Raw genomic sequence first — 24,643 nt, forward strand, 5'->3', positions numbered from 1 at the left:
TACCGGTGCTGGAGGCACAACTGGCCTGGTCACACCATCCAGCAGGGCAGACAGCCAGTAATTCCTCGCAGCCGAGGAGCTCCCAGTGGAAAAGGCGGCAGCAAAAGAAACAGACACTAACTGGAGATGTAGATGGTTCAGGAAGAAGAAAACAGCAGAGAAAGAAAATCTCTGATTAATATCCTCAGGGAAATAAGTGGGCATCATGCATTCTCAGGACAAGAGGTGTCACCATGGAGAAGCCCCATTTAGAGAATAAAATTGACCTTCTGTGAATTAAAGATGCCATAATAGAAATGGGAAAAATATAGAAAAATTGGAAGAGAAAGTTGTGGAAATTTCCAGAAAATAGAGGAAAAAGGCAAAAATATGGAAAGTAGGAGAGAAAGAGAAGAATGAACTAGCAGGCTGAACCCTGAGGCCAGCATTCCAATCAGAGGCACCCTAGGAAGAATGGACAGAGACAGGAGGTCAAGAGATGATGCAAAAGCATGCTCCAGTGGCTGGGCGCGGTGGCTCATGCTTGTAATCCCAGCACTTTGGGAAGCCGAAGTGGGCAGATCACTTGAGGTCAGGAGTTCAAGACCAGTCTGGCCAACATGGTGACAAACCCCGTCTCTACTAAAAATACAAAAGAATTAGCCGGATGTGGTGGCACATGCCTGTACAACCTGATACTCTGCCTAAGACAGGAGGATTGCTTGAACCTGGGAGGTGGAGACTGCAGTAAGCCAAGATTGCACCACTGCACTCCAGCCTGGGTGACAGAGTGATACTCTGCCTCAAAACAAACAAAAAAGTCAAAACTAGCTGGGCATGGTAGCTTATGCCCGCCTGTAATCCCAATACTTTGGGAGGCCAAAATGGGAGGATCACTTCAGCCCAGGAGTTCGCGACCAGGCTGGGCAACATGGTGAGACCCCATCGTTACAAAAAATATTTTAAAAAATTTGCCAGGTATGGTAGCACATTCCTGTATTCCAGCTCCTTGGGAGGCTGAGGCAGGAGGATTGCTTGACCCTGGGAAGTCGAGGCTGTAGTGAACCAAGATCAAGCCACTAAATTCCAGCCTGGGTGACAGAGCAAGACTCTGTCTCAAAAATAAATAAATCAATAAATAAAATAAAAACCTAGTAACATAACAGGGGTGGGCTTCTGCTTCTGGCATTATGGTGGCCTGTTATTCTGAAAAACCTTCCCACTACGGAATACCTGAAATGCTAATGAGTTGACCAGCATCCTTCTGATCAGTCAGAAGGAGAAACCTAGGCCCACAGAGGCCCAGAGGGGAGGTGAGGGGTTAGAGGTCTCCAGTCGCCCCTGGGCACCTGTCTGCTTTGATTTCACATGGGAGACTAGGCCTTTCTTTGCACTGGGCCAGAGCCCACCTGTACCAGACCCTCCAAGGCCCCTCCTCAACAAAAGGTGATTGATGAGCCTTCCACTGTACACCCTGGGGTAGTCTGTTTTCTTTTAGAATTTCTTTTAAATCCTCTCTCCTGAGAATTTGTGACCATGGTCCGTCCTCATGTAGTTGTAGGGTTCAAAGTTATTCTTTGTGTTGGACTGGAAAGCCCTTAAGCTGAGACATTAGCCTTGTAAATGGGCTGGGCTGAAGTGTCCCGGGCGGGGCGACCAGTGTCCTTCTGAATGTTTGTGTCCCAGTGAGGCTGCACGGCAGTGGCTCTGGCCTGGGGTTCGCGGCTGTGGAAAGCACCGCCTCCCTGGAGTGCGGGGTCTCGGCTCCGGTGTGGGGCCAGCAGCTCCCCACAGACCCAGGACCAGCAGTATTGGTTACAATCACAAAACACACACATCAGCACACAAAAGGAGCATTAGAGCAGAAAGTAACATAATTTGGGTTGATGAGATACAGGATAAAAATAGCAAGGTAAAGAGGTGAAAGTGAGAAAGGGCAGGGTCCTCTGAGGACAGAGCCAGTGTGAAAACAGAACCAAATACAGTCTAGAAACAAAACTATAACCATTTCCATTAAAGAATAAGGGGGTGGGTGTGGCAGCCGGTTGCAGACACTGAAGAGAGCGCGCCAGCTAGACAGGGGTCTGGGGACAACCCGGAGGGCAGCCCTGAGCTGGCAGAGAGAAGGGGGTGCAGGGCAGGCGTCAGGTGAGCTGGCCGAGCACCCCCACTAGAGAGCACGAGTCCAGAGGTGAGAAGAGGCCCAGGCTCACCGGCATCATCAAAGGGAGATGCTGTGGAGGGGCCGCCAGGAGACACTGACTTTCACAGCCCGTGCCAGACCTGTTCCCTGGAGCCCTGTCACCCGCCACCCAGGGCGGAAGGACGCTGTGGGGCTGGGGCAGAGCAGGAGCCCCCACCCCCTGCACTGGTGAGGGCGTGGAGGCTCTGGGTGCTGCGGGTGAGTGACAGGTGTGCAGGGGATCCCATCGCCAGCAAGGAAGGAGCTGAGGAGGAGCGGGTGGCAGGCAGCCCCTTGCCCTTTTCTCTGTCAGGGAGGGAAGTGTCGTGCAGCTTTAGGGAAACCACTGCAGTGTTGCAGTCCCAGGATTTCTGTGCAGTGTGTCGCTCCTGCGGGGCTAGTGGCCTCCCTGCAGACAGCCTGCCGGTTCCACTGGAATCCTCATGCTGTGCCGCCTGACCCTCCCTGGCCTCTGTGGTCTCTGCAGGGTGGGAAGTGGGAGCTGAGCCCTCCCATCTCACTGTATGTGTCAGGCCATTGCAAGTTTTGTTGTTACCGTGGTCGTCTTCTCACCTATCCAGACCTGAGCAAGGCAGAAAACACAGAAACTAATGCTTTAGAAAATAAGCAATTGGCAAAACGTTATGTTTTATATACCGAGTTCTTTGAAATAAGTGAATTAAATACTTAAGCTGCTGCCTAATCAAGAGAAAAGGGAGAAACAAGCCAAGTTTCTCAGGAGGTGAATAGCTGTGGGGAGAGCGAGGGGTGGCGCGGGGACAGCGAGGGGTGGCGCGGGGACAGCGAGGGGTGGCGCGGGGAGAGCGAGGGGTGGCGCGGGGAGAGCGAGGGGTGGCGCGGGGAGAGCGAGGGGTGGCGCGGGGAGAGCGAGGGGTGGTGCGGGGACAGCGAGGGGTGGCGCAGGGACCGTGGGAGTATGTGAGGGGCGGCGCAGGGACCACGAAGGACAGTGACGGAGTGGTGCAGGGACTGTGAGGGGGACAGTGAGGGGAGGTGCAGGGGACATGAGGGGCGGTGCGGGGACCATAGGGAGACGGTGAGGGGCGGCGTGGGGACCACAAGGGACCAGCAAGGGCCACTGAGGGGACCGTGTGCCCCAGTGCAGCCACCTCTGAAAGCCCAGCAGTGAGTGCTCTAGGAGAGCACCAGTTCCAGGCAATGCTCCGCGGGCTCTGCAGTGGGCTCTCCCAGTCCTCAGGGCTGTGTCAGCCCAGGGAAATGAAGCAAAAAGGACAGTTTCCAATTTTTTTTTTCTTTTTCTTTTTTTGGAGACAGGGTCTCGCTCTGTCTCCCAGGCTGGAGTGCAGTGGTGTGATCTCGACTCACTGCAACCTCTGCCTCCCAGGCTGAAGTGATCCTCCTACCTCAGCTCCCCGAGTAGCTGCGGCCAGAGGTGCCCGCCACCACGCCCAGCTAATTTTTGTATTTTTGGTAGGGACGGGACTTCCCCGTGTTGGCCAGGCTGGTTGTGAATTACTGACCTCAAGTGATCTGCCCGCCTCAGCCTCCCAAAGTGTTGGGATTACAGGCGTGAGCCACTGCACCAGGCCCCAAATTATTTTTGTGACCTGAACGTCACCACGAAAGAGATCTAGGGACTAGCCTCACTCAGGGTCCGCCCTCCCCGTCCATGCCCCTGCTGCTGAACCCAAGTCAGAGATGGTTTCAGGTGCCTTTGTTGGGACACGGTGACCCTCGATATCCCAAAACTTGGAACGAAGCAGATTCCTATCACCTCCCCTCCCCCGCCGTGGTTGCTGACCCTACGAACAAAATCCATATTGCCTGGCATAGGGGCTGGCTCTGTCCTGACGGGGGGTCGCCCCAGAGGTGAGAGGCCAGCTCCACATTGGGAGGGTGGCCCTCACACTGATCGATGTAAGAAGGAAAACCACATGGCCACCACCCTCATTGTTGATTCTTGTTAAAAACTCAGTCTAGGCCGGGCACAGCGGCTCGTGCCCATAATCCTAGCACTTTGGGAGGCCGAGGTGGGCGGATTGCCCCAGCTCAGGAGTTTGAGACCAGCCTGGGCAACACGTGAAACCGTGTCTCTACTAAAATACAAAAAAATTAAATTAGCCGGGTGTGGCAGCATGCACATATAGTCCCAGCTACTCAGGAGGCTGAGGCAGGAGAATTGCTTGAACCCAAGAGGAAAAGGTTGCAGTGAGCCAAGATCACGCCACTGCATTCCAGCCTCAGTGGCGGAGTGAGACTCCGTCTCCAAAAAAAAAACTCAGGTAGGGCATGGTGACCTACCCCTGTAATCCCAGCACTTTGGTAGGCCGAGGTGGTTGGATCGCTTGAACCCAGGAGTTTGAGACCAATCTGGGCATCATAGTGAGACCTCTGTTTCTAAAATAAAATAAAATAAAATAAAATTAGCCAGGTATACAGTGTCACGCACCTGTAGTCCTAGCTACTTGAGAGGCTGAGGTGGGAGGATCACTTGAGCCCAGGAGATCGAGGCTGCAGTGAGCTAAGCTGGTGTCACTACACTCCAGCCTGAGTGACAGACTGAGACCCTGTCTCAAAAAAACAAAACAAAAAACCAAAATCCTACAATCAACCACCCAGACAAAGAATGGAAGAAACCAAAGGTTTTTGGTCTTCACTTAATAAAATTTTATATAAAAATCCCAGTGCATTCCCACAAATTATTAGAGGTGACAGTAATTTAGCAGGATGCTGTTGGAGGACCAGCAGCTAAAGCTTGTCTGCATTCCTGTGTGCTAGACTCAGGCGCCAGCTCCTCTGTGAACCTGTCATCACAGATTCTGGGGAGCTTCCGAGGAGGGTCCCGCAGGGCCTGAGTCGACCGTCGGGTTCGCGCCTGGAGGTGCTGGTGACCCTGAAGGCAGTGCTAGAAGGCGGCCAGTGGCCCCATGAAGAGGATGAGGGGTACAGGTGGAGATTTTTGTCTGAGTGGCGCCTCTCAGGGCCTTTGCTCTTGTAGGGTTGTTGCAGGGTCTGTGTCAGAGGGAGGCTTTATGGGGACCACTGGCTGCACAGGAGCCAGGTGGGGGCGTAGGAGGCACAGAGCATAGGTGCGGGTTCCAGTGGTCTCAGGGTCCACAGGAGCCAGGTGGGGGGCGTAGGAGGCACAGAGCATAGGTGTGGGTTCCAGTGGTCCCAGGGTCCACAGGAGCCAGGTGGGGGGCGTAGGAGGCACAGAGCATAGGTGCGGGTTCCAGTGGTCCCAGGGTCCACAGGAGCCAGGTGGGGGCGTAGGAGGCACAGAGCATAGGTGCGGGTTCCAGTGGTCCCAGGGTCCACAGGAGCCAGGTGGGGGCGTAGGAGGCACAGAGCATAGGTGCGAGTTCCAGTGGTCCCAGGGTCCACAGGAGCCAGGTGGGGGCGTAGGAGGCACAGAGCATAGGTGCGGGTTCCAGTGGTCCCAGGGTCCACAGGAGCCAGGTGGGGGGCGTAGGAGGCACAGAGCATAGGTGCGGGTTCCAGTGGTCTCAGGGTCCACAGGAGCCAGGTTGGGGCGTAGGAGGCACAGAGCATAGGTGCGGGTTCCAGTGGTCCCAGGGTCCACAGGAGCCAGGTGGGGGCGTAGGAGGCACAGAGCATAGGTGCGGGTTCCAGTGGTCCCAGGGTCCACAGGAGCCAGGTGGGGGCGTAGGAGGCACAGAGCATAGGTGCGGGTTCCAGTGGTCCCAGGGTCCACAGGAGCCAGGTGGGGGCGTAGGAGGCACAGAGCATAGGTGCGGGTTCCAGTGGTCCCAGGGTCCACAGGAGCCAGGTGGGGGCGTAGGAGGCACAGAGCATAGGTGTGGGTTCCAGTGGTCCCAGGGTCCACAGGAGCCAGGTGGGGGGCGTAGGAGGCACAGAGCATAGGTGCGGGTTCCAGTGGTCTCAGGGTCCACAGGAGCCAGGTGGGGGGCGTAGGAGGCACAGAGCATAGGTGCGGGTTCCAGTGGTCCCAGGGTCCACAGGAGCCAGGTGGGGGCGTAGGAGGCACAGAGCATAGGTGCGGGTTCCAGTGGTCCCAGGGTCCACAGGAGCCAGGTGGGGGCGTAGGAGGCACAGAGCATAGGTGCGGGTTCCAGTGGTCCCAGGGTCCACAGGAGCCAGGTGGGGGCGTAGGAGGCACAGAGCATAGGTGCGGGTTCCAGTGGTCCCAGGGTCCACAGGAGCCAGGTGGGGGGCGTAGGAGGCACAGAGCATAGGTGCGGGTTCCAGTGGTCCCAGGGTCCACAGGAGCCAGGTGGGGGGCGTAGGAGGCACAGAGCATAGGTGCGGGTTCCAGTGGTCTCAGGGTCCACAGGAGCCAGGTTGGGGCGTAGGAGGCACAGAGCATAGGTGCGGGTTCCAGTGGTCTCAGGGTCCACAGGAGCCAGGTGGGGGCGTAGGAGGCACAGAGCATAGGTGCGGGTTCCAGTGGTCCCAGGGTCCACAGGAGCCAGGTGGGGGCGTAGGAGGCACAGAGCATAGGTGTGGGTTCCAGTGGTCTCAGGGTCCACAGGAGCCAGGTGGGGGCGTAGGAGGCACAGAGCATAGGTGCGGGTTCCAGTGGTCCCAGGGTCCACAGGAGCCAGGTGGGGGCGTAGGAGGCACAGAGCATAGGTGCGGGTTCCAGTGGTCCCAGGGTCCACAGGAGCCAGGTGGGGGCGTAGGAGGCACAGAGCATAGGTGTGGGTTCCAGTGGTCTCAGGGTCCTCTTGGTTGAGGTTGTCAGCCCATTGTGAGGAGGGGTTTGTGGCGAGAAAAGGGTGTGAGACAGTTGCCCCAAGCATGGAGAGCCAGGGGCCGGTGAGCCTCGCAGGACTGTCGGGAGCACCTGCACCTTTTGATTCTTACAGGCTGGGTTTAAAGTGATTTCTTAAGATACAAAAAAGTATAAATCACAAAGGAAAAGATTAACAAGTTTGATATGAGAAATAAAGGAATTTGTTCTGAAAAAATGCACAGAACTACAGATGAACATCAACAAGAAAAATTACCAAAGAAGATACTATAGTTTTCTCTACTTCATAAGAAGTGGAAAGGCTCACCCACGGCCCTAGGAGCAGCAGTGGATGGAGCCTAAGGCCAGTGGGAACTGGCACTCACACCCCAGGCTGGCCCTCTATACCACATCTGCATCAGCCCAGGGGAGCCTCACAGTAGCCCTGGGTCAGGTGCACTGCCCTATTTTTTTTTTTTTGAGACAGAATATCACACTGTTGCCCGGCCTGGGGTGCAGTGGCACGATCTCAGCTCACTGCAACCTCCGCCTCCTGGGTTCAAGTGATTCTCCTGCTTCAGCCTCCCAAGTAGCTGGGATTACAGGTGAGTGCCACCATGCTCGGCTAACTTTTTGTATTTTTAGTACAGACGGGGTGTCACCATGTTGCCCAGGATGGTCTCGAACTCCTGACCTCATGATTCGCTCGCCTCAGCCTCCCAAAGTGCTGGGATTACAGGCATGAGCCACTGCGCCCAGCCACTGCCCCATTTTATAGGTGAGGAAACTGAGGCACAAAGAGGCTGAGTAACTCGTCCCAGGCCATACAACTGGGGAGTGGGAGAGCCATGACTAGGCCTAGGCAGTCCGGCCTGCACCTCTGAGCTGCTTTTTAAAGCAGATGTGGGAAGAACTGCTATGAAATCAGAAGGGGAGACTACAGCTCAGAAAAATGGGGCAAGAAAGGGCCAGAACCACACAGCCAGCCAACATACACATAGAAAGGTGATCAGCCCACTAGCTGCAAAGAGGTGTTATCTCACATTAAGCAGTTTGGAGAAAATTAAAAGTAATTGTTTGAAAATAGCAAGTTTAGATTGTGCTTTGGAGCAGGGCCTGTAACAGCGGGGCTATTGGGATTGGCAGTCGGCAGTCACCCTGGAGAGAGTAGGCCCATCAGAAGAACTTGATTGGGGCAGCCGAGGTGGTCCCAGCAGTGCCCCCTTGGTCTTGTGCCTTGTGTGGCCCCCTCCCCATGCAGTGGGCGCATCCTCTCAGAAGCTCTGGACTTTGCCCTGCCCCGAAGCTCATGGTCCCTTTGTGTTTCCTCCACCAGTTTCCACATCTCCGCCTGGTCCTCAGCAGGGCTGTGTGAAAGGTTCTGGCCTCAGTTTCTCTCCCTGTGCCCCCATGTTCCCCCTTCACCCAGGGCCCAGCCCCACTGACCACTCGCACATCGGCACCTGAGTTCGGCCCATGTCCTGGGCTCCAGGCCCTACAGCCGGTGTTTTCTGACTCTCCACCCGGATGTCCACACCACTCGAAGCCTGGGTGGCCACCTGCCCAGCCTCTGCCGCTCCCAGCTCTGCCTGCGTGGTCAGCCCAAGGCCACAGCTGGGTCACATCCACAGGCACCGGCGCACTGTCAGGAGCTGCCCACCCGTGGGAGGGCCTCATGCTGACCCTGGCATCCCGGTGCCCCTCCACCTTGCCATTGCTCTCCCTGTGGCTCTTCCTGCCCACACTGTGCCCAGCACGTCAGCCTTGGGCAGAATGTGTGGCACAAGTCTGTCTGTGAGGGTGGGTGGGCATGGCGCTGCTCCTCTTGTCTTTGTGGCAGACTGGAATGTGGCAGGAACTTGTGGCCAGAGGGCATTTTTGGGAGGAGGTTGGTACTTGCATGAGTTTTCTTTGGTGACAAAGCGCCAAGTGCAAATTCGGTGGCTTCAAACAACAGAAATATATTTTCTCACAGTCTTGGAGACCAGAAGTCCAAACTCACGATGTTGGCAGGATGGGTTCCTTCTTGGGGGCCCAGAGAGAGAATTCATTTTAACCTCCCCAGCTTCTGGTGAGGTCATGGATTCAAGGCGTCCTTGACCTGAGGCTGCCTGGCCCCAGTCTGTGCCTCCATGTCACATGGCCATCTTCCTCCTGCCTCTGCATCTCTTCTTACAAGGATGTCATGTTGGAGTTACGGCCCACCCTACTTTGCTATGACCCCATTTTAACGGTCACATCTGGCCGGGCGCAGTGGCTCATGCCTGTCATCCCAGCACTTTGGGAGGCCAAGGAGGGCAGATCACTTGAGGTCAGCAGTTTGAGACCAGCCTGGCCAACAGAGTGAAACCCCATCTCTACTAAAAATATAAAAATTAGCCAAGTATGATGGTACACACTTGTAGCTCCATCTAGTCAGGAGGCTAGGGCAGGAGAATCACCTGAACCTGGGAGGCAAAGGTTGCAGTGAGCCGAGATCAAGCCACTGCATTCCAGCCTGAGAGACAGAGCAAGACTGTGTCACTACACTCCAGCCTGAGTGACAGACCGAACAAGACTCTGTCTAAAAAAAAAAAAAAAAAGTCTCATCTGCAAAAACCCTATTTCCAATAAGGCCATGAATTTGGGAGGGACACTTTTCACCCCTGTGTAGTCCTGGAGTTTTGTGCTTGGCTGGTGTACTAGGGAGGGCATTGTGCAGGCTGCCGTGGGATTTCTGGAAGGGGCAGGAGGCAGACATAGGTGCTGGGGATCGTCACAAGCCCACGGCCTGCAGCTGCTTACCACTGGCCGGTGTCACAGCTCTGCAGCGCTTCAGCGAGGGTGCCCTGGAGTACCTGGCCAACCTGGACCGGGCCCCAGACCCCACGGTCAGGAAGGACGCCTTTGCCACCGACATCTTCAGCGCCTACGATGTTCTCTTCCACCAGTGGCTGCAGAGTCGAGAAGCCAAGGTACGCCCCGTGGCTGCACCAGTCCACACCTGATGCCAGGGCGCTCTCCTTCCCACATTCCTTGACCATGGCAAATTGATCGGAGGGTGGTAGTGGTTCACTGACGAGCAGAGGTGCCCAGTGAGAGGTGGCTCACCTTTATTTATCTTTTTGAGACAGAGTCTCACTCTGTCACCCATGCTGGAGTGCAGTGGCATGACTTAGCTCACTGCAGCCTCCGCCTCCCTGGTTCAAGCGATTCTTAGGCCTCCCGAATAGCTGGGATTACAGGCGCCCGCTACCACTCCCGGCTAATTTTTGTATTTTTAGTAGAGATGAGGGTTCGCCATGTTGGCCAGGCTGGTCTCGAACTCCTGACCTCAGGTGACCCACCCACCTTGGCCTCCCAAAGCTCTGGGATTACAGGTGTGAGCCACCGTGCCCAGCCACCTTTAGGCTGCCCCACCTGCAGTTCCCATCCTTAAGACTTGTGCCAGAGGGGCCTCGTCACTGGGTTTTTCCTTCTGCCCAGAGGCCCAGTGCTGCTGGCGGGGCCCTGAGCATCTCCTACAGACCCCCTGGGCCTGGCCACCATCTGGCTTGCTGTGGTCTCCCCACAGCTGACCTCTGGGTGTTGGGCTCACTTCCCAGCCCCTGTAGCACCCACTGGTAGCCAGTGTTGGTTCATGTCCGTCCCGGTGCTTGCTGGACGTGCTCTGAGCAGTCAGTGTTGACTGAGCAGCATGAGCTTCCCGCCCACTGTCTCCTCTCAGCTCCGTCTTGCCGTGGTGGAGGCTCTGGGGCCTATGAGCCATCTGCTGCCCAGTGAGAGGCTGGAAGAGCAGCTGCCCAAGCTCCTCCCTGGGATCCTCGCCCTCTACAAGAAGCATTCGGAGACCTTCTACTTGTCCAAGGTATCTGCAGGCCGGGCAGGTCTACAGTCTAGTCCCTGAGGACCCCTCCAATCACACTCCCCCGGGGGTGGCCCTGAGTCCTCTGCTAGGGCTCAGTGGTGGGTGGGGGTGGCCCTGAGTCCTCTGTTAAGGCTCAGTGGTGGGCTGTGAAGGACAAGGCCCTCGTGGGGACCAGCTTAGTTTTCCCATCGCTCTGCCCTGGACGGTGCCAGGAACCTGGGCCTTTTGGTCTAGGGAGCCCCCTTCCTGGGCCCTCCCGCCCTCCTCCCTGGCTCTGAGTTCTAGAGGTAGACGAAGGGCCTCCTCATTTGAGCCCCAAGGTGGGGCCCATGTCCTCCTGGCTCATGTCTTCCTGTGACCCAACTGGGAGGCTCTGGTCGACCTCACGGTCAGTTCAGGGGGCTGGAGGTAGGACTGATGGCCTCTTCTGCCTACCCCGAGCAGAGCCTGGGCCAGATCCTCGAGGCGGCCGTGAGTGTGAGCAGTCGCACGTTGGAGACCCAGCTGGATGCCCTCTTGGCTGCACTGCACTCCCAGGTAGGAGGCGGGCATCAGTGGGCGGGTTCAGGTTCTGCCCACCTTTCCGTGGGAAGTTGCTGGATGAGGGGTACAGAAAGCAAGTTGGGGTGGACGGCGCAGCCATGCGGGGCTGAGGACTGGGTATTCCCTAAAGGTCACTCGGGTAACTTCTTAGCGATGTGGCGATGCTCTTGCCCTGCCCAGCAGTGGCATGTGCAGGTGACATATTAGCCCCCAGGATGGAGGTGGCAGGAGTGGGTGCCCAGGCCCAGTGCGGGCCCGATACAGGTGGTCTTGGAGAAGGTCGGCGTGGAGTGGGTGCCCAGGCCCAGTGCGGGCCCGGTACAGGTGGTCTTGGAGAAGGTCGGCGCGGAGTGGGTGCCCAGGCCCAGTGCGGGCCCGGTACAGGTGGTCTTGGAGAAGGTCAGCGCAGCGGAAGCACCAGCTGGGGGAGACTGCCCTGGGTTTCTGGGGACGGAGCTCAGAGGAGCAGAGGAGAGGCCCTAGGCTGCAGGGCCAGGGTCTTGAAGGCCCTGCTGGAGAGGAAGCGATGTGGGGAGGAAGCTGAGCGTCTGGGAGCCCTCCCCAGGTCGGGTGAATGAGGCCTGAGAACGACTGAGGGACACAGGTGCTGGGTCGCCCATGACCCTGGCACTGGGGGTCGTCTGTCCATGGGACTTTCTGGATGAGAGGGGACAGGGGCAGGAGCTAGAGAGGGTGGTGTGGTGAAGTCTGCAAGGAGACTTCTGGAAGGAAGTGTGGAGGTGTGGGCTCATGTGGAGGTGGGCTTACTGCTTGGCTCTGCCCCTCACCTGGCCCACTCCAGCTGGGCCCCACTCTCCACCGCCTGGATGGTCCTGGCTGCATCCCAGAAACAAAGGGGAAGAGGGGACGGCAGCCACAGAGCTAGTAAACATAATGTGAGTGCTGTGAACAGTTACATGGTAACAAACTTAAAACTGTATGAAATGGTTAGGTTCCTAGAAAGATAAAAATGTCAAAATTGGTATGAAAAGCAACAGAGAATTGAATAAGCCAGTAAAACATCAGAAATAATATTCTAAGACCTTTCTTCCTTAAAACAAGCCCGGGACCCAAATGGTTTCACTACTGAGTTCCACCAAACTTTTGAGGAACAATTAATTCCTGTCCAGTACAAGTACACTTGGAAAGAGAAACGATCCAGAGCTACCTCTTTCATTCTGTGAGGTCTGGCTCAAATCCCAGGCAGAGCCGTGTAAGGAAGTGCAGGTGTGTCGTGATGAGCCTAGACGTGAGGTTTTGCATAAAGTAGCAGGTTACTGAACCCCAGACCATCCTTTTACTTATGTATGTATGTATGTATGTATGTATGTATGTATGTACGTACGTACGTATGTATGTATTGAAATGGAGTTTCACTCTTGTCGCCCTGGCTGGAGTGCTGTGGTACAATCTCGGCTCACTGCACACTCTGCCTGTTGGGTACAAGCGATCTCCTGCCTCAGCCTCCTGAGTATCTGGGATTACAGGTGCCCACCACCACACCTGGCTAGTTTTTCTATTTTTATTTTTATTTTTTCTATTTTTAGCGGAGATGGAATTTCTCCATGTTGGTCAGGCTGATCTCGAACTCCTGACCTCGGGTGATCCACCCGCCTCGGCCTCCCGAAGTGTTGGGATTACAGGCACGAGCCACGGCACCCGGCCAAGACTGTACTTTTCAAAACTCCTTATGCGGGAGAGCTTATCTCACAACGCAAGGCCTCTCCAGCGTTTGGGAGCTGTCAGTGCACTTCATCACAGTAATAGACTAAAAAAAATAGTGTCTGAGTTCAATCAATGCAGAAAAAACTTTTGATGATTTTTTCTTTTTCCCTGAGATGAGTTTCACTCTTGTTGCCCAGGCTGGAGTGCAATGGCGCAATCTCGGCTCACTGCAACCTCTGCCTCCCAGGCTGAAGTGATTCTCTTGCCTCAGCCTCCCAAGTAGCTGGGGTTACAGGTGCCCGCCACCACGCCTGGCTAATTTTTGTATTTTTAGTAGAGACGAGGTTTCACCATGTTGGCCAGGCTGGTCATGAACTCCTGACCTCAAGTGATCCCCCTGCTTCAGCCTCCCAAAGTGTTGGGATTACAGGTGTGAGCCACTGTGCCTGGCCTAAAATTCTGAACAACTAAGATTGGAAAGGAACTTCCCTAACTTAACAAAGTTTGTATACCCGAACCCTCAGTCTTCTTCATAGCTGATAGGAAGTTTTAGGCAATTCCCTGTAAGGTCAAGAACAGGAAGGGCCTGCCTCTCGCTGCGGACAGAATCCTTTGCTGGTTCTACAGAGAAAGAAAAGAACCAGGAGGGAAGGGAAGATGGTCATTATTCATCACCCATCCACCTTCCTGGCCAAACTATTAGGACCAGTCAAAAGTTCCGGCAAGGCGTGGTGGCTCACATCTGTAATCCCAGCACTTTGGGAGGCTGAGGAGGAACTGCTTGAGCCCAGGAGTTCGAGACCAACCTGGGCAACGTAGGGAGACTCCATGTCTACAGAAAAAAATTAGCTGAGTATAGTGACACAGATCTGTAATCCCAGCTATTCAGGAGGCTGAGGTTGGAGGATCACTTGAGCCCAGGAAGTTGAGGCTGCAGTGAGCCATGATCATGCCACTGTACTCCAGCCTGGGTGACAGAGCAAGACCTTGTCTCAAAAGAGAAAAAAAAGTTCTGCAAGTTTGCCAGTTACAAGACCAACCTACAAAAGCCGAGAACATTTTTCTTTTTTTTTTTTTTTTTTTTGAGACGGAGTCTCACTCTGTCGCCCAGGCTGGAGTGCAGTGGCCGGATCTCAGCTCACTGCAAGCTCCGCCTCCCGGGTTCATGCCATTCTCCTGCCTCAGCCTCCCGAGTAGCTGGGACTACAGGCGCCCGCCACCTCGCCCGGCTAGTTTTTTTGTAGTTTTAGTAGAGACGGGGTTTCACCGTGTTAGCCAGGATGGTCTCGATCTTCTGACCTCGTGATCCGCCCGTCTCGGCCTCCCAAAGTGCTGGGATTACAGGCTTGAGCCACCGCGCCCGGCCGAGAACATTTTTCTACACCAGTACTGACCAGCTAGAAAGTGTATGAAAACACTATCTGTAATAGCAACAGAAACTTACTACCAGCCAGGTGTCATGGCGCGTGCCTGTGGTTCCAGCTACTCGAGAGGCTGAGGTAGGAGGATCGCTTGAGCCCAGGAGGTTGAGGCTGCAATGAGCTGTTTCACGCCAGTGCATCCCAGCCTGGGCGACAGTACAAGACCGTGTCTTTAAAAAAAAAAAAAAAAAAAAAGGCCAGCCACGGTGGCTCACACCTGTAATCCCAGCACTTTGGGAGGCCGAGATAGGCAGATCATGAGGTCAGAAGATTGAGACCATCCTGGATAACACGGTGAAACCCCGTCTCTACTAAAAATACAAAAAAAATTAGCCAGGCGTGGTGGCGGCGCCTGTAGTCCCAGCTACTCAGGAGGCTGAGGCAGGAGAATGGCGTGAACCTGGGAGGGGGAGCTGGCAGTGAGCCGAGATCGTGCCACTGCACTCCAGCCTGGGTGACAGAGCGAGACTCCATCTCAAAAAGAAAAAAAGAAAGAAAAGAAAAGAAACTTATTATGTATAGTAATTAATGAAGAATGTGCAAGAACTCTATTGAAAAAAAGTTTACAATCCTGAAAACAGTATTGAAAAAAAAGAGAGATGTGGCATAATATCATTTACACAGTCTAAAAATGAACAAAACAATACACATTTGCAAAAACTAAAAACAAAGAATGATAATCTACATGGGGTGGGGATGGGAGTAGAGAAGGGATTGAAAAGGGAAATAAGAATATACAAAAGCTGAGAAGGTAGAAAAATGTGTTATTTCCTATTCTTTGAGCTATCCATTCATTTCTTTTGTTTTTCCATTGCATTTTAGGTTTTGTTCATATTGATCTATAGCAGTTATTTGTTTAATTTTTTTAGAGACAGGGTCTTGCTGTGTCCCGCAGGCTGGAGTACAGTGATGTGGTCACAGCTCACTGCAGCTTCCAACACCTGGGCTCCAGCGATCCTCCTACCTCAGCCGCCAGAACAGCTGCGACTACAGGTGCACGCCACCATGCCTGGCTTTTTCTGTTTTTAATTTTTTGTGGAAACAGGGTCTCAGCCAGGTGCAGTAACTCACACCTGTAATCCCAGCACTTTGGGAGGCCGAGGCAGGCAGATCACCTGAGGTCAGGAGTTCAAGACCAGCCTGGCCAACATGGTGAAACCCCGTCTCTACTAAAAAATACAAAAAAATTAGCCGGGTGTGGTGGCAGACGCCTGTAATCCCAGCTATTCAGGAGGCTGAGGTGGAAGGATCACTTGAACCCAGGAGGTGGAGGTTGCAGTTGCAGTGAGCTGAGATCGTGCCACTGCACTCCAGCCTGGGCAACAGAGTGAGACTGTCTCAAAAAAAAAAAAAAAAAAAAAAAGGAGAAGAAACAGAGTCTTACTCTGTTGTCCAGGCTGGTCTCCACCTCCTGGCTTCAGTTGATCCTCTTGTCTCAGCCTCCCAAAGTATTGAGATTACAGGTGTGAGCCACTGCGCCTGGCCTATAGCAGTTATTTATAACCTTGTATTATATATGTGAAAATATTTGCTCCTACTTTGTCATTGAGTCATTAATTCATTCTTGAGACAGGGTGTCGCTTTGTCACAGAGGCTGGAGTGCAGTGGCGATAATGGCTCACTGCAGCCTCGTCCTCCCAGGCTCAGGCGATCCTGCTGCCTCATCCCCTCCCCCAACCCCAGTAACTGAGACCACAAATTATGCTACTTCATCCTTTATCTTTTAACGCTGTTTATGATATTTTTTGGCCATACAAAGTTGTTTAATTTTTACGTTATCATTTATCCATCTTTTATGTTATAGTTCAGGTTTTGTTATACATAGAAAACCCTTTCAAATTCAGTGATTAGTGGCCAGGAACAGTGGCTCACGCCTGTAATCCCAGCACTTTGGGAGGCTGAGGCGGGCAAATCACGAGGTCAGGAGTTTGAGACCATCCTGGCCAACATGGTGAAACCCCGTCTCTACTAAAAATACAAAAAGTTAGCTGGGTGTGGTGGTGGGTGCCTGTAATCCCAACTACTCGGGAGGCTGAGGCAGGAGAATTGCTTAAACCTGGGAGGCAGAGCTTGTAGTGAGCCGAGATTGCGCCACCTCATTCCAGCCCAGGTGACAGAGTAAGATTCCATCTCCAAAAAAAAAAAAAAAAAAATCAGTAATTTTTGTTTTCTGATTTCTCCCAGTTTCGCCTATGCTTTTATTATTAGTAGTATTATTGAGACAGTCTCTCACTGTGTCGCCCAGGCTGGAGTGCAGTGGCGCGATCTTGACTCACTGCATCCTCCGCCTCCCAGGTTCAAGTCATTCTCCTGCCTCAGCCTCCTGAGTAGCTGGGATTACAGGTGCGTGCTATGATGCCCAGCTAATTTTTGTTTTTGTTTTTGTTTTGTTTTTTGAGACGGAGTCTCGCTCTGTCGCCCAGGCTGGAGTGCGGTGGTGTGATCTCGGCTCACTGCAAGCTCTGCCTCCCGGGTTCACGCCATTCTCCTGCCTCAGCCTCCCGAGTAGCTGGGACTACAGGCACCTGCCACCACGCCCGGTTAATTTTTTGTATTTTTAGTAGAGATGGGGTTTCACTGTGTTAGCCAAGATGGTCTCGATCTCCTGACCTCATGATCCGCCCACCTCGGCCTCCCAAAGTGCTGGGATTACAGGCGTGAGCCACCGTGCCCAGCCAATTTTTGTATTTTTAATAGAGACAGGGTTTCACTATGTTGGCCAGGCTAGTCTTGAACTCCTGACCTCAAGTGATCTACCCACCTTGGCCTCCCAAAGTGCTGGAATTACAGGCATGAGCCTCCGCACCTGGCCCCCTATGCTTTTATTATTTAATCTGTCTGGGATTTATTTTAGGGAAGGAATGAGAATCCAACTGTATCTTTTTTTGAGATGAATACCCATTTGCATTAGTTATATATTGCTGCGTAACCAGTTACTGCAAAACTTACCACCTTAAAACAACAACATCTAGGCCGGGTGCAGTGGCTCATGCCTGTAATCCCAGCACTTTAGGAGGCCAAGGCGGGTGAACCACAAGGTCAGGAGTTCGAGACCAGCCTGACCAACATGGTGAAGTCCTGTCTCTACCAAAAATACAACATTAGCCAGGCATGGTGGCACACGCCTGTAATCCCAGCTACTCAGGAGGCTGAGGCAGGAGAATCGCTTGAACCCAGGAGGCGGAGGTTGCAGTAAGCCGAGATCGTGCCACTGCACTCCAGCCTGGGAAACAGAGTGAGACTCTGTCTCAAAAACAACAACAACAACATCCGTTATCTCACAGTGGGCCCAGAGGTGAGAGCAGCTCAGGGGGTTGCTCCAACTCAGGGTCCCTTGTTACTTTACACCCATTCATGCTGTTGGCCTGGGCCGTGCCATTGAAGGCTCTACTGGGGCTGGAGGATCTGCTTCCGAGGCTGTTCATTCACTTGGCTGTTGGCTGGAGGCCCCAGTTCCTCACCACATCAGTCTCTCCATAAGGCTGCTTGAGTGTCCTCACAACCTGGTGGCTAGCTTCCTGCAGAGCAAGTGATCTGAAAGAGCAGGCAGGAAGCTGCAGCATCTCTTTTTTTTTTGAGACGGAGTCTCGCTCTGTCGCCAGGCTGGAGTGCAATGGCAAGATCTCAGCTCACTGCAAGCTCTGCCTCCCAGGTTTATGCCATTCTTCTGCCTCAGCCTCCAGAGCAGCTGGGACTACAGGCACGCGCCACCATGCCCAGCTAATTTTTGTATTTTTAGCAGAGATCGGGTTTCACCACATTGGCCAGGATGGTCTCCATCTCTTGACCTTGTGACCCGCCCACCTTAGCCTCCCAAAGTGCTGGGATTACAGGCATGAGCCACTGCACCCAGCCTGGAGACGGGGTTTCACTGTGTTAGCCAGGATGATCTCGATCTCCTGACCTCGTGATCTGCCTGCCTTGGCCTCCCAAAGTGCTGGGATTACAGGCGTGAGCCACTGCGCCCTGCCAACTGCAGCATCTTTTATGATCATATTTGGTCTTTACGGTAGAAATAACAAGGAGCATGCCGGGCACAGTGACTCACGCCTGTAATCCCAGCACTTTGGGAGGCCGAGGCGGGCGGATCACCTGAGGTCAGGAGTTCAAGACCATCCTGACCAACATGGAGAAACCCTGTCAGTATTAAAATACAAAAATTAGCCAGGTGTGGTGGCACACACCTGTAATCCCAGCTACTTGGGAGGCTGAGTCAAGAGAATTGCTTCAACTCAGAAGGCAGAGGTTACAGTGAGCCAAGATGGCGCCATTGCACTCCAGCCTGGGCAACAAGAGCGAAACTCTGTTTTGAAAAAGAAATAACAAGGAGCTACCTGGGAACCTCGAGCTGAGCCCTGGGGCCAGCTCCTCCACCTTACCATGCTTCCTGACAGTTCTCTAAGAACCCAGGTTGGAGTGCGGCCCTGTGGGCCTGGGGCCTTTGCTGTGGTTACCTCTTCTGGCTCATAAGAGGGCTCTGCTAAAGAATTGCTTTGGAGCTCTTTGTGCAGAGACCCTGTCAGTGCCCTTTGCTGTGACACCTGCGAGTGGGGACCTAGGATGTCACACCTGGATTAGTGGGGGTGTGCTTCTGTATCACCCGCTAAGGTACCATGGAGCCCAGAGATGCATCTGCCAGCATCCTTAGTTTTTTGTTGTTGTCTGTTCATTTGTTTGAGACAGGGTCTTGCTCTGTCCCCGGGCTGGAGTGCAGTGGCACCATCACAGCTCACTGCAACCTCAACCTCCCGGGCTCAGGCAGTCGTCCCACTTCAGCCTCCTGAGTAGCTGGGACCACAGGCGTGCACCACCATGCCCAGCCAGCAGCCTTAGTTTTTGCTTTTTACCAATATGACTTTTTTTTCCCTTATGATTTTGAACAAGTGGACTCCAGAAGTTTTGGGTTCCAGTGCTTTATGTGTCCTAGAGATTCATGCTTTCCAGCCTGGCGTCCTGGGCGTCATGCCTGGGCCATGGGAGACTCTCCTCTCTAGTCAAGAAATGTTTCTTGGGAATCTCTTCTCCTGCTGCTGGTAGGAGGGGTGGAGGGTGGCAGGAGCAGGATGTGTCCCTGGAGACTTGACAGCAGCTGTGTGTCTGCCTGTTGCTGCCCGTCTCCCTCTCCCCCACCGTAAGGAGATGGGGCTGGTCCCTGGAGCGCCTCTGATTACAGGGGATGAGACTGTCCTGCACCCAGGGCTCGGGTGAGAAAGAGCCTGGAGTGCCTGCGGCCTGCTGTAGGCATGGGGTGGAAACCCAGAGCCCTCTGCCCAGCTGCCCAGGCCCAGAATCAGCAGAGGGAGGGAATCCTTCCTTCTGGCCTCTCTGGTCTGTAACCTCTGCCCTGTTCCTGGAGCAGATCTGTGTGCCTGTGGAGTCCTCAAGCCCCCTGGTGATGAGCAACCAGAAGGAGGTGCTGCGCTGCTTCACTGTGCTGGGTGAGTGATGGGCCCAGCCTTGCCCACGGGCATCTGCGGACACTCATGGGGTCACCACGTGCTGCATGTGGAGGATGGTGGTGGCTGGGGTCCTGGTCTGGGATGAGGAGGCCCCTGTTTCCACCTCTTCTGGGCCTACCTGTGGCTCCAGAGTTCTCTGAACCAGGGCCTGGGCAGCGGCTGCATCCTGGAGCGTTGTTCTCCGAGGAGCTGCTGAGCTGCCCAAATCCTTGGGCGCCTCCACTAATGGTCCAGTCCCCGCATTCCCCTACCTGCCCCCCGCCTACCTGTTCCTCCACACCCACTCTCTGGCTCCATGGCCTGCTCTCTACTCCCCCAGGTGGCATGTGGTTGCTGGCCCTGGTTACCTGCCGGCCTCCCATGACCCACCTGGAGGTGCCATGCATCCTGTCACCACCCCCACTGGATGCTGTCCCTGTGCCCTGCACAGGCCCTCATAGCCATCCTGGAGGGGCAGCAGATGGTGTGAGGAGGGACCCTGCTTGCACTTGGGGCTGTCACCCTGCTGGGGCCACAGCATTGGCATCTCCCTTGAGCTGGTCGGGCCTCGGGTCCCCCACCTGCATGAGCATCTGCCCTTACACAAGATCCGCAGGAGGGGTGTGGGGAGACTGACTGCAGCCAGGCTGGGGGCAGGGGTGTGGTGGGCAGAGGGACCACAGGTCTGATACCCAGGCAGAGCAGGCCTCCAGAGCCCACCTGGAAGGGGGATGGTCTGGTCCGTGAAGTACTCATAAGGGGGCTGCTGCAGTCGTTGCCAGAGGGCTCCTGGAGCTTGGGCTGTGTTAGCCCTGCTTGGGCTGGGGGTCTGTGTGCTTGACAGCTCGAGTCGCCTTGAGTCTTAGACTGGTCTAGAGCCAGAAGAGTCAAGAAGGGCCACTGAGGGCCCTCTCGCAGGCCGCCTTGTGAGCTGGAGATGCTGAAACAAGCACCGGGGTGTGGGTGGGCCAAGATCTAAGTCCTGGCATGCTCTGGGTGGTGCTGGCACCGTGGGCTAAGGGCCACATGTGCTCCAACCCTGCCTTAGACAAGGGCATCGGAGCCAGGCCCAGTGATTAGGTGGCCCCAGCTTCTGACCTTCACACAGCAGCTCTCTCCTGGCTCCTCCCCTGTGCTGGAGAGTAGGTGGACGCTGTGTATAGGGATGAACAAGATGACATGGAGCCTAATCTGTACTTGTTGCCCTGTAGCCTGCAGCTTGCCTGACCGCCTGCTGGCCTTCCTGCTGCCCAGGCTGGACACCAGCAATGAGAGGACCCGCGTAGGCACCCTGCAGGTGGTCAGACATGTCATCAACTCGGCTGGTGAGTGCCTCCATGCTAGCCCGGCCGCCACCCCTGGCCATGTCCAGGATGGAGCAGGTCCTGGCAGATTTTGTCCCTCTAGGTGAAAGCACCATCCTGCTTTGAATTCTCTGGAAAGACTTCCCACTTTCTATTTTGCAAAATTCTAAACTTCTTGGAAAGTTGCGTGGGTGGCACCTTTCTACCCTTCACCACACGGTGGTGGCTCACACTCGCTTTGACAGCTGGCTGCAGACACCATGCGTGGCCACACTGCCCACGTGACCGTGGCTCTGAGGGCTCCCAGAGCCTAAGACAGCCATCCCTGAGCCCACTGCCCTAGCTCACTCTGGGGTCTATTCAGAGACATACTTTGGTTTAGTTTGGTTGTCTCTTAGACTTCTTTGCCCAAGAGGAGCCTTTTTACTCTTTTTAAGGGATGAGGAGGCCAACTGTTTTGTAGAATGTCCCTCAATTTACATATGTGTGATGGTTTCTTCACAATTACAGTAAAAAATTCACGTTTCCTTGTTTTAAGCCTAATTTTTTCTTTTCTTTTTCTTTTTCTTTTTTTTTTTTTTTTGACCTGGTCTTGCTCTGTCGCCAGGCTGCAGTGCAGTGGTGCAATCTTGGCTCACTGCAACCTCCCGGGTTCACACCATTCTCCAGCCTCAGCCTCCCGAGTAGCTGGAACTACAGGGGTGCACCACCAGGCCCAGCTAATTTTTGTATTTTTTTAGAGACAGGGTTTCACCATGTTGGCCAGGATGGTCTCAATCTCCTGACCTGGTGATCTGCCCAGCTGGCCTCCCAAAGTGCTGGGATTGCAGGTGTGAGCCACTGCACCCATCCTTAAGGCTAATTGAAGTGATTAGTGATAAGCCTGAAAACATACTATTTTTCACAGGTGAGCTTGTGGTTTCCAGCATGGCTCTTCCGCAGGTCAGTGCTCAGTGGCCATGGCCCGCCAGCCCTGCAGTCTGCCTGTGCTCAGCCTGTGAGCTAGGGAGGTTGTTACATCTTTAATGGGTTATAAAAGCAAACAAAGGGACCACATGTGACCCACAAAGCCTAAAATATTTTCTGTCTGCCCTTTTCAGAAGCGGAGCACTGCCCCCTGTCCTGTGAGGTTCACTATCAGGTGCTGGGATGCAAACAGCAGCCACTGAGGAAGGCACATAGAGTTCTGGGACATGTAGGAGCAGCTTGAGAAAGCAGCAGGGCTGGCTGGGGAGTGGCTCAGGCCTGTAATCCCAGCACTTTGGGAGGCCGTGGTGGGCAGATCACTTGAGGTCAAGAGTTCAATACCAGCCTGGCCAACATGATGAAACCCTGTCTCTACTAAAAATACAAAAAAAAAAAAATTAGCCTGGCATGGTGGCGGGCGCCTGTAATCCAAGCTACGTGGGAGGCTGAGGCAGGAGCATTGCTTAAACCCAGAAGGCAGAGGTTGCAGTGAGCCGAGATGGCGCCACTGCACTCCAGCCTGGACAGCAGAGCGATACTCCGTCTCAAAAAAATAAAAGTAAAAAAAAAAACACAGAAAGCAGGGCCAAGGGAGGACAGGGGCAGATGGGGCCACAGTGCGAATGTTACCAGGCTAAGAATCAGGTGCAGGCACCTCAGGACACCCTCCGCGGCCCTTGCCCCACCAGAAGCAGCCTGAGGTCCTGCTGCTTTGGGCCTGTCCAGATTTCAGAGCCCAGGGTGGTGCTGCGGTGGGCTGTCTGGATGCCGGGGGTGGGGAGGAGCACACCCGATCTGTGTGGAGGGGTTGGGAGGGGAGCGCCCTGTCTGTGGAGGGGCCCGGAGAAGAGCGTCTGCTCTGTGTGGAGGAGCGGGGAGGGGAGTGCCCGTTCTCTGTGATGGGGTTGGGAGGGGAGAGTCCCTTCTGTGGAGGGGCCTGGAGAGGAGCGCCTGCTCTATGGAGGGGAAGAGAAGGAAGCATGGGCTCTCTGTGGAAGGGTTGGGAGGGGAGCACCCGCTCTGTGTGACGGGGCAGGGAGGGAGGCGCCCCCTCTGTGGAGGGAAAGGAGGGAAGCGCGGGCTGTCCGTGGAGGGCCTGAGAGGAGAGTGCCTGCAGCTTTCACACAGAGGGCTGCTGTGGTCAGTGGTCCTTGGGGAAGGGAGCCTCAGAGGCATGGCGCGTGTGGCAGCCCCACAGAAAGCAAAGCATCTACGCCAGCAGCGCGCACTCAGCCTCTGGTGGTAGAAGTAACCCTTGAGGCAGGTGCTCTTCTCCCCATTTACTTGATGAGGTTGGCATCTGAAGTGAAATTCTTACGGAATTCTTAGTGCCCATGCTCTTGTTAGAGATGCATTTTTCCATTCAGAAGTTCAACATTTCATGGGATTAACCATGCTCAACTTCCCTTTGTTAATTCATCAATCACATTTATGCTTTTCAGCATTCACTTTGTTTTCCCCACGTTTCATTTTTCCCTTGAAGTTCTTTCTCTATGCATTTACATATGTACAAATGCATGTACGCAAGGAAATATTTTAACCAAATGACATACTTCAAAACATGCTTTTTTCACTTGCTAGTATATCGTAGATAACTTTTAACATCAGCACATATACATCTGTGTCATTTTTTGGTTTTGTTTTGAGACAAGGTCTCGTTCTTTCACCCAGGCTGGAATGCAGTGGTGCAATCATAGCTCACTGCAGCCTTGAACTCCTGGGCTCAAGCAATTCTCCCACCTCAGCCTCCCAAGTAGCTGAGACTACAGGTATGCACCAGCACACTCTGCCAATTTTTTTGTGTTTTTGTAGAAATGGGGTCTCCTTATGTTGCCCAGGCTGGTCTCGAACTCCCGGGTTCAAGTGATCCTCCTTCCTTGGCCTCCTAAAGTGCTGGGATTACAGAAGTGAGATGGGCACCTAGGCCATCTATGTCATTTTTAATTATGTTTATTTTGAAGTATAATACACATATAGAAAAATGTGCACATGTTAACTGTTCAGCTCCATGAGTAATCACACAGTGATCCTATGTATTTATTCACCAACCAGGTAAAGAAATGGGACATCAACAACACCCAGGGGTGGCACTCTCAAGCCCTTTGGAAGGGGTGGCTTCTAACAATAGTAGATAGTGTTGCTGTTTTGGGATGTTGTGCAAAGAGAATTGTACGGTGTAAATAATTTTGTATCTGGCTTCTTTTCCTCAGTATTCTCTTGGTGAAATTTATACACATAGTACAGTTCACTTATTTTCATTCCTGTGAAGGATTCCAGTGAATTATCTACTACAGTGATTCATTCTGCCTGTGATGGGTAAATGGCTCTATACCATATTTAACTGTTAATGCATAATCCACTATTAACATTTGTCCTTTACACACTTACTGTTGACCTAGATGTCGAATTTCGGGTTATAAAGTGTGTGTGTGTTCAAGTTGTGTACATAAACCCTTCTGTTTTTCCAAAGTCGCTGTTTATACCCCAATTTATACCCCATACCTTATGTCTCACAAGTGGCTTATGAGCATTTTTGCTTCATGTCCTCACCAACATTGGCTGGTCTTTAATTTTAGCCATTTTTGTGGGTGTGTTATGAGGT

The 24,643-nt window shown here is 53.8% G+C and overlaps 1 protein-coding gene across 16 annotated transcripts in view; it reads left to right on the top strand.

The window, feature by feature from the left end:
• The window catches only part of MROH1 (maestro heat like repeat family member 1), a 119,468-nt gene that overhangs the window by 36,635 nt on the left and 58,190 nt on the right, over window positions 1-24,643 (top strand). For 15 of the 16 annotated variants that reach the window (XM_037999981.2, XM_037999984.2, XM_037999988.2 and 12 more), the window contains 5 exons: window positions 9,660-9,811; window positions 10,564-10,704; window positions 11,149-11,241; window positions 19,693-19,771; window positions 20,983-21,096. In XM_037999981.2, the coding sequence (XP_037855909.2) occupies window positions 9,660-9,811; window positions 10,564-10,704; window positions 11,149-11,241; window positions 19,693-19,771; window positions 20,983-21,096 (579 nt within the window). Of the gene's footprint in view, window positions 1-7,546; window positions 7,636-9,659; window positions 9,812-10,563; window positions 10,705-11,148; window positions 11,242-19,692; window positions 19,772-20,982; window positions 21,097-24,643 lie in introns of those variants that run through there. The other variant, XM_073018514.1, reaches the window with a different exon arrangement.

This window comes from Chlorocebus sabaeus, chromosome 8 (genome assembly GCF_047675955.1).
Source record: "Chlorocebus sabaeus isolate Y175 chromosome 8, mChlSab1.0.hap1, whole genome shotgun sequence".
Classification (NCBI taxonomy): Eukaryota; Metazoa; Chordata; class Mammalia; order Primates; family Cercopithecidae; genus Chlorocebus; species Chlorocebus sabaeus.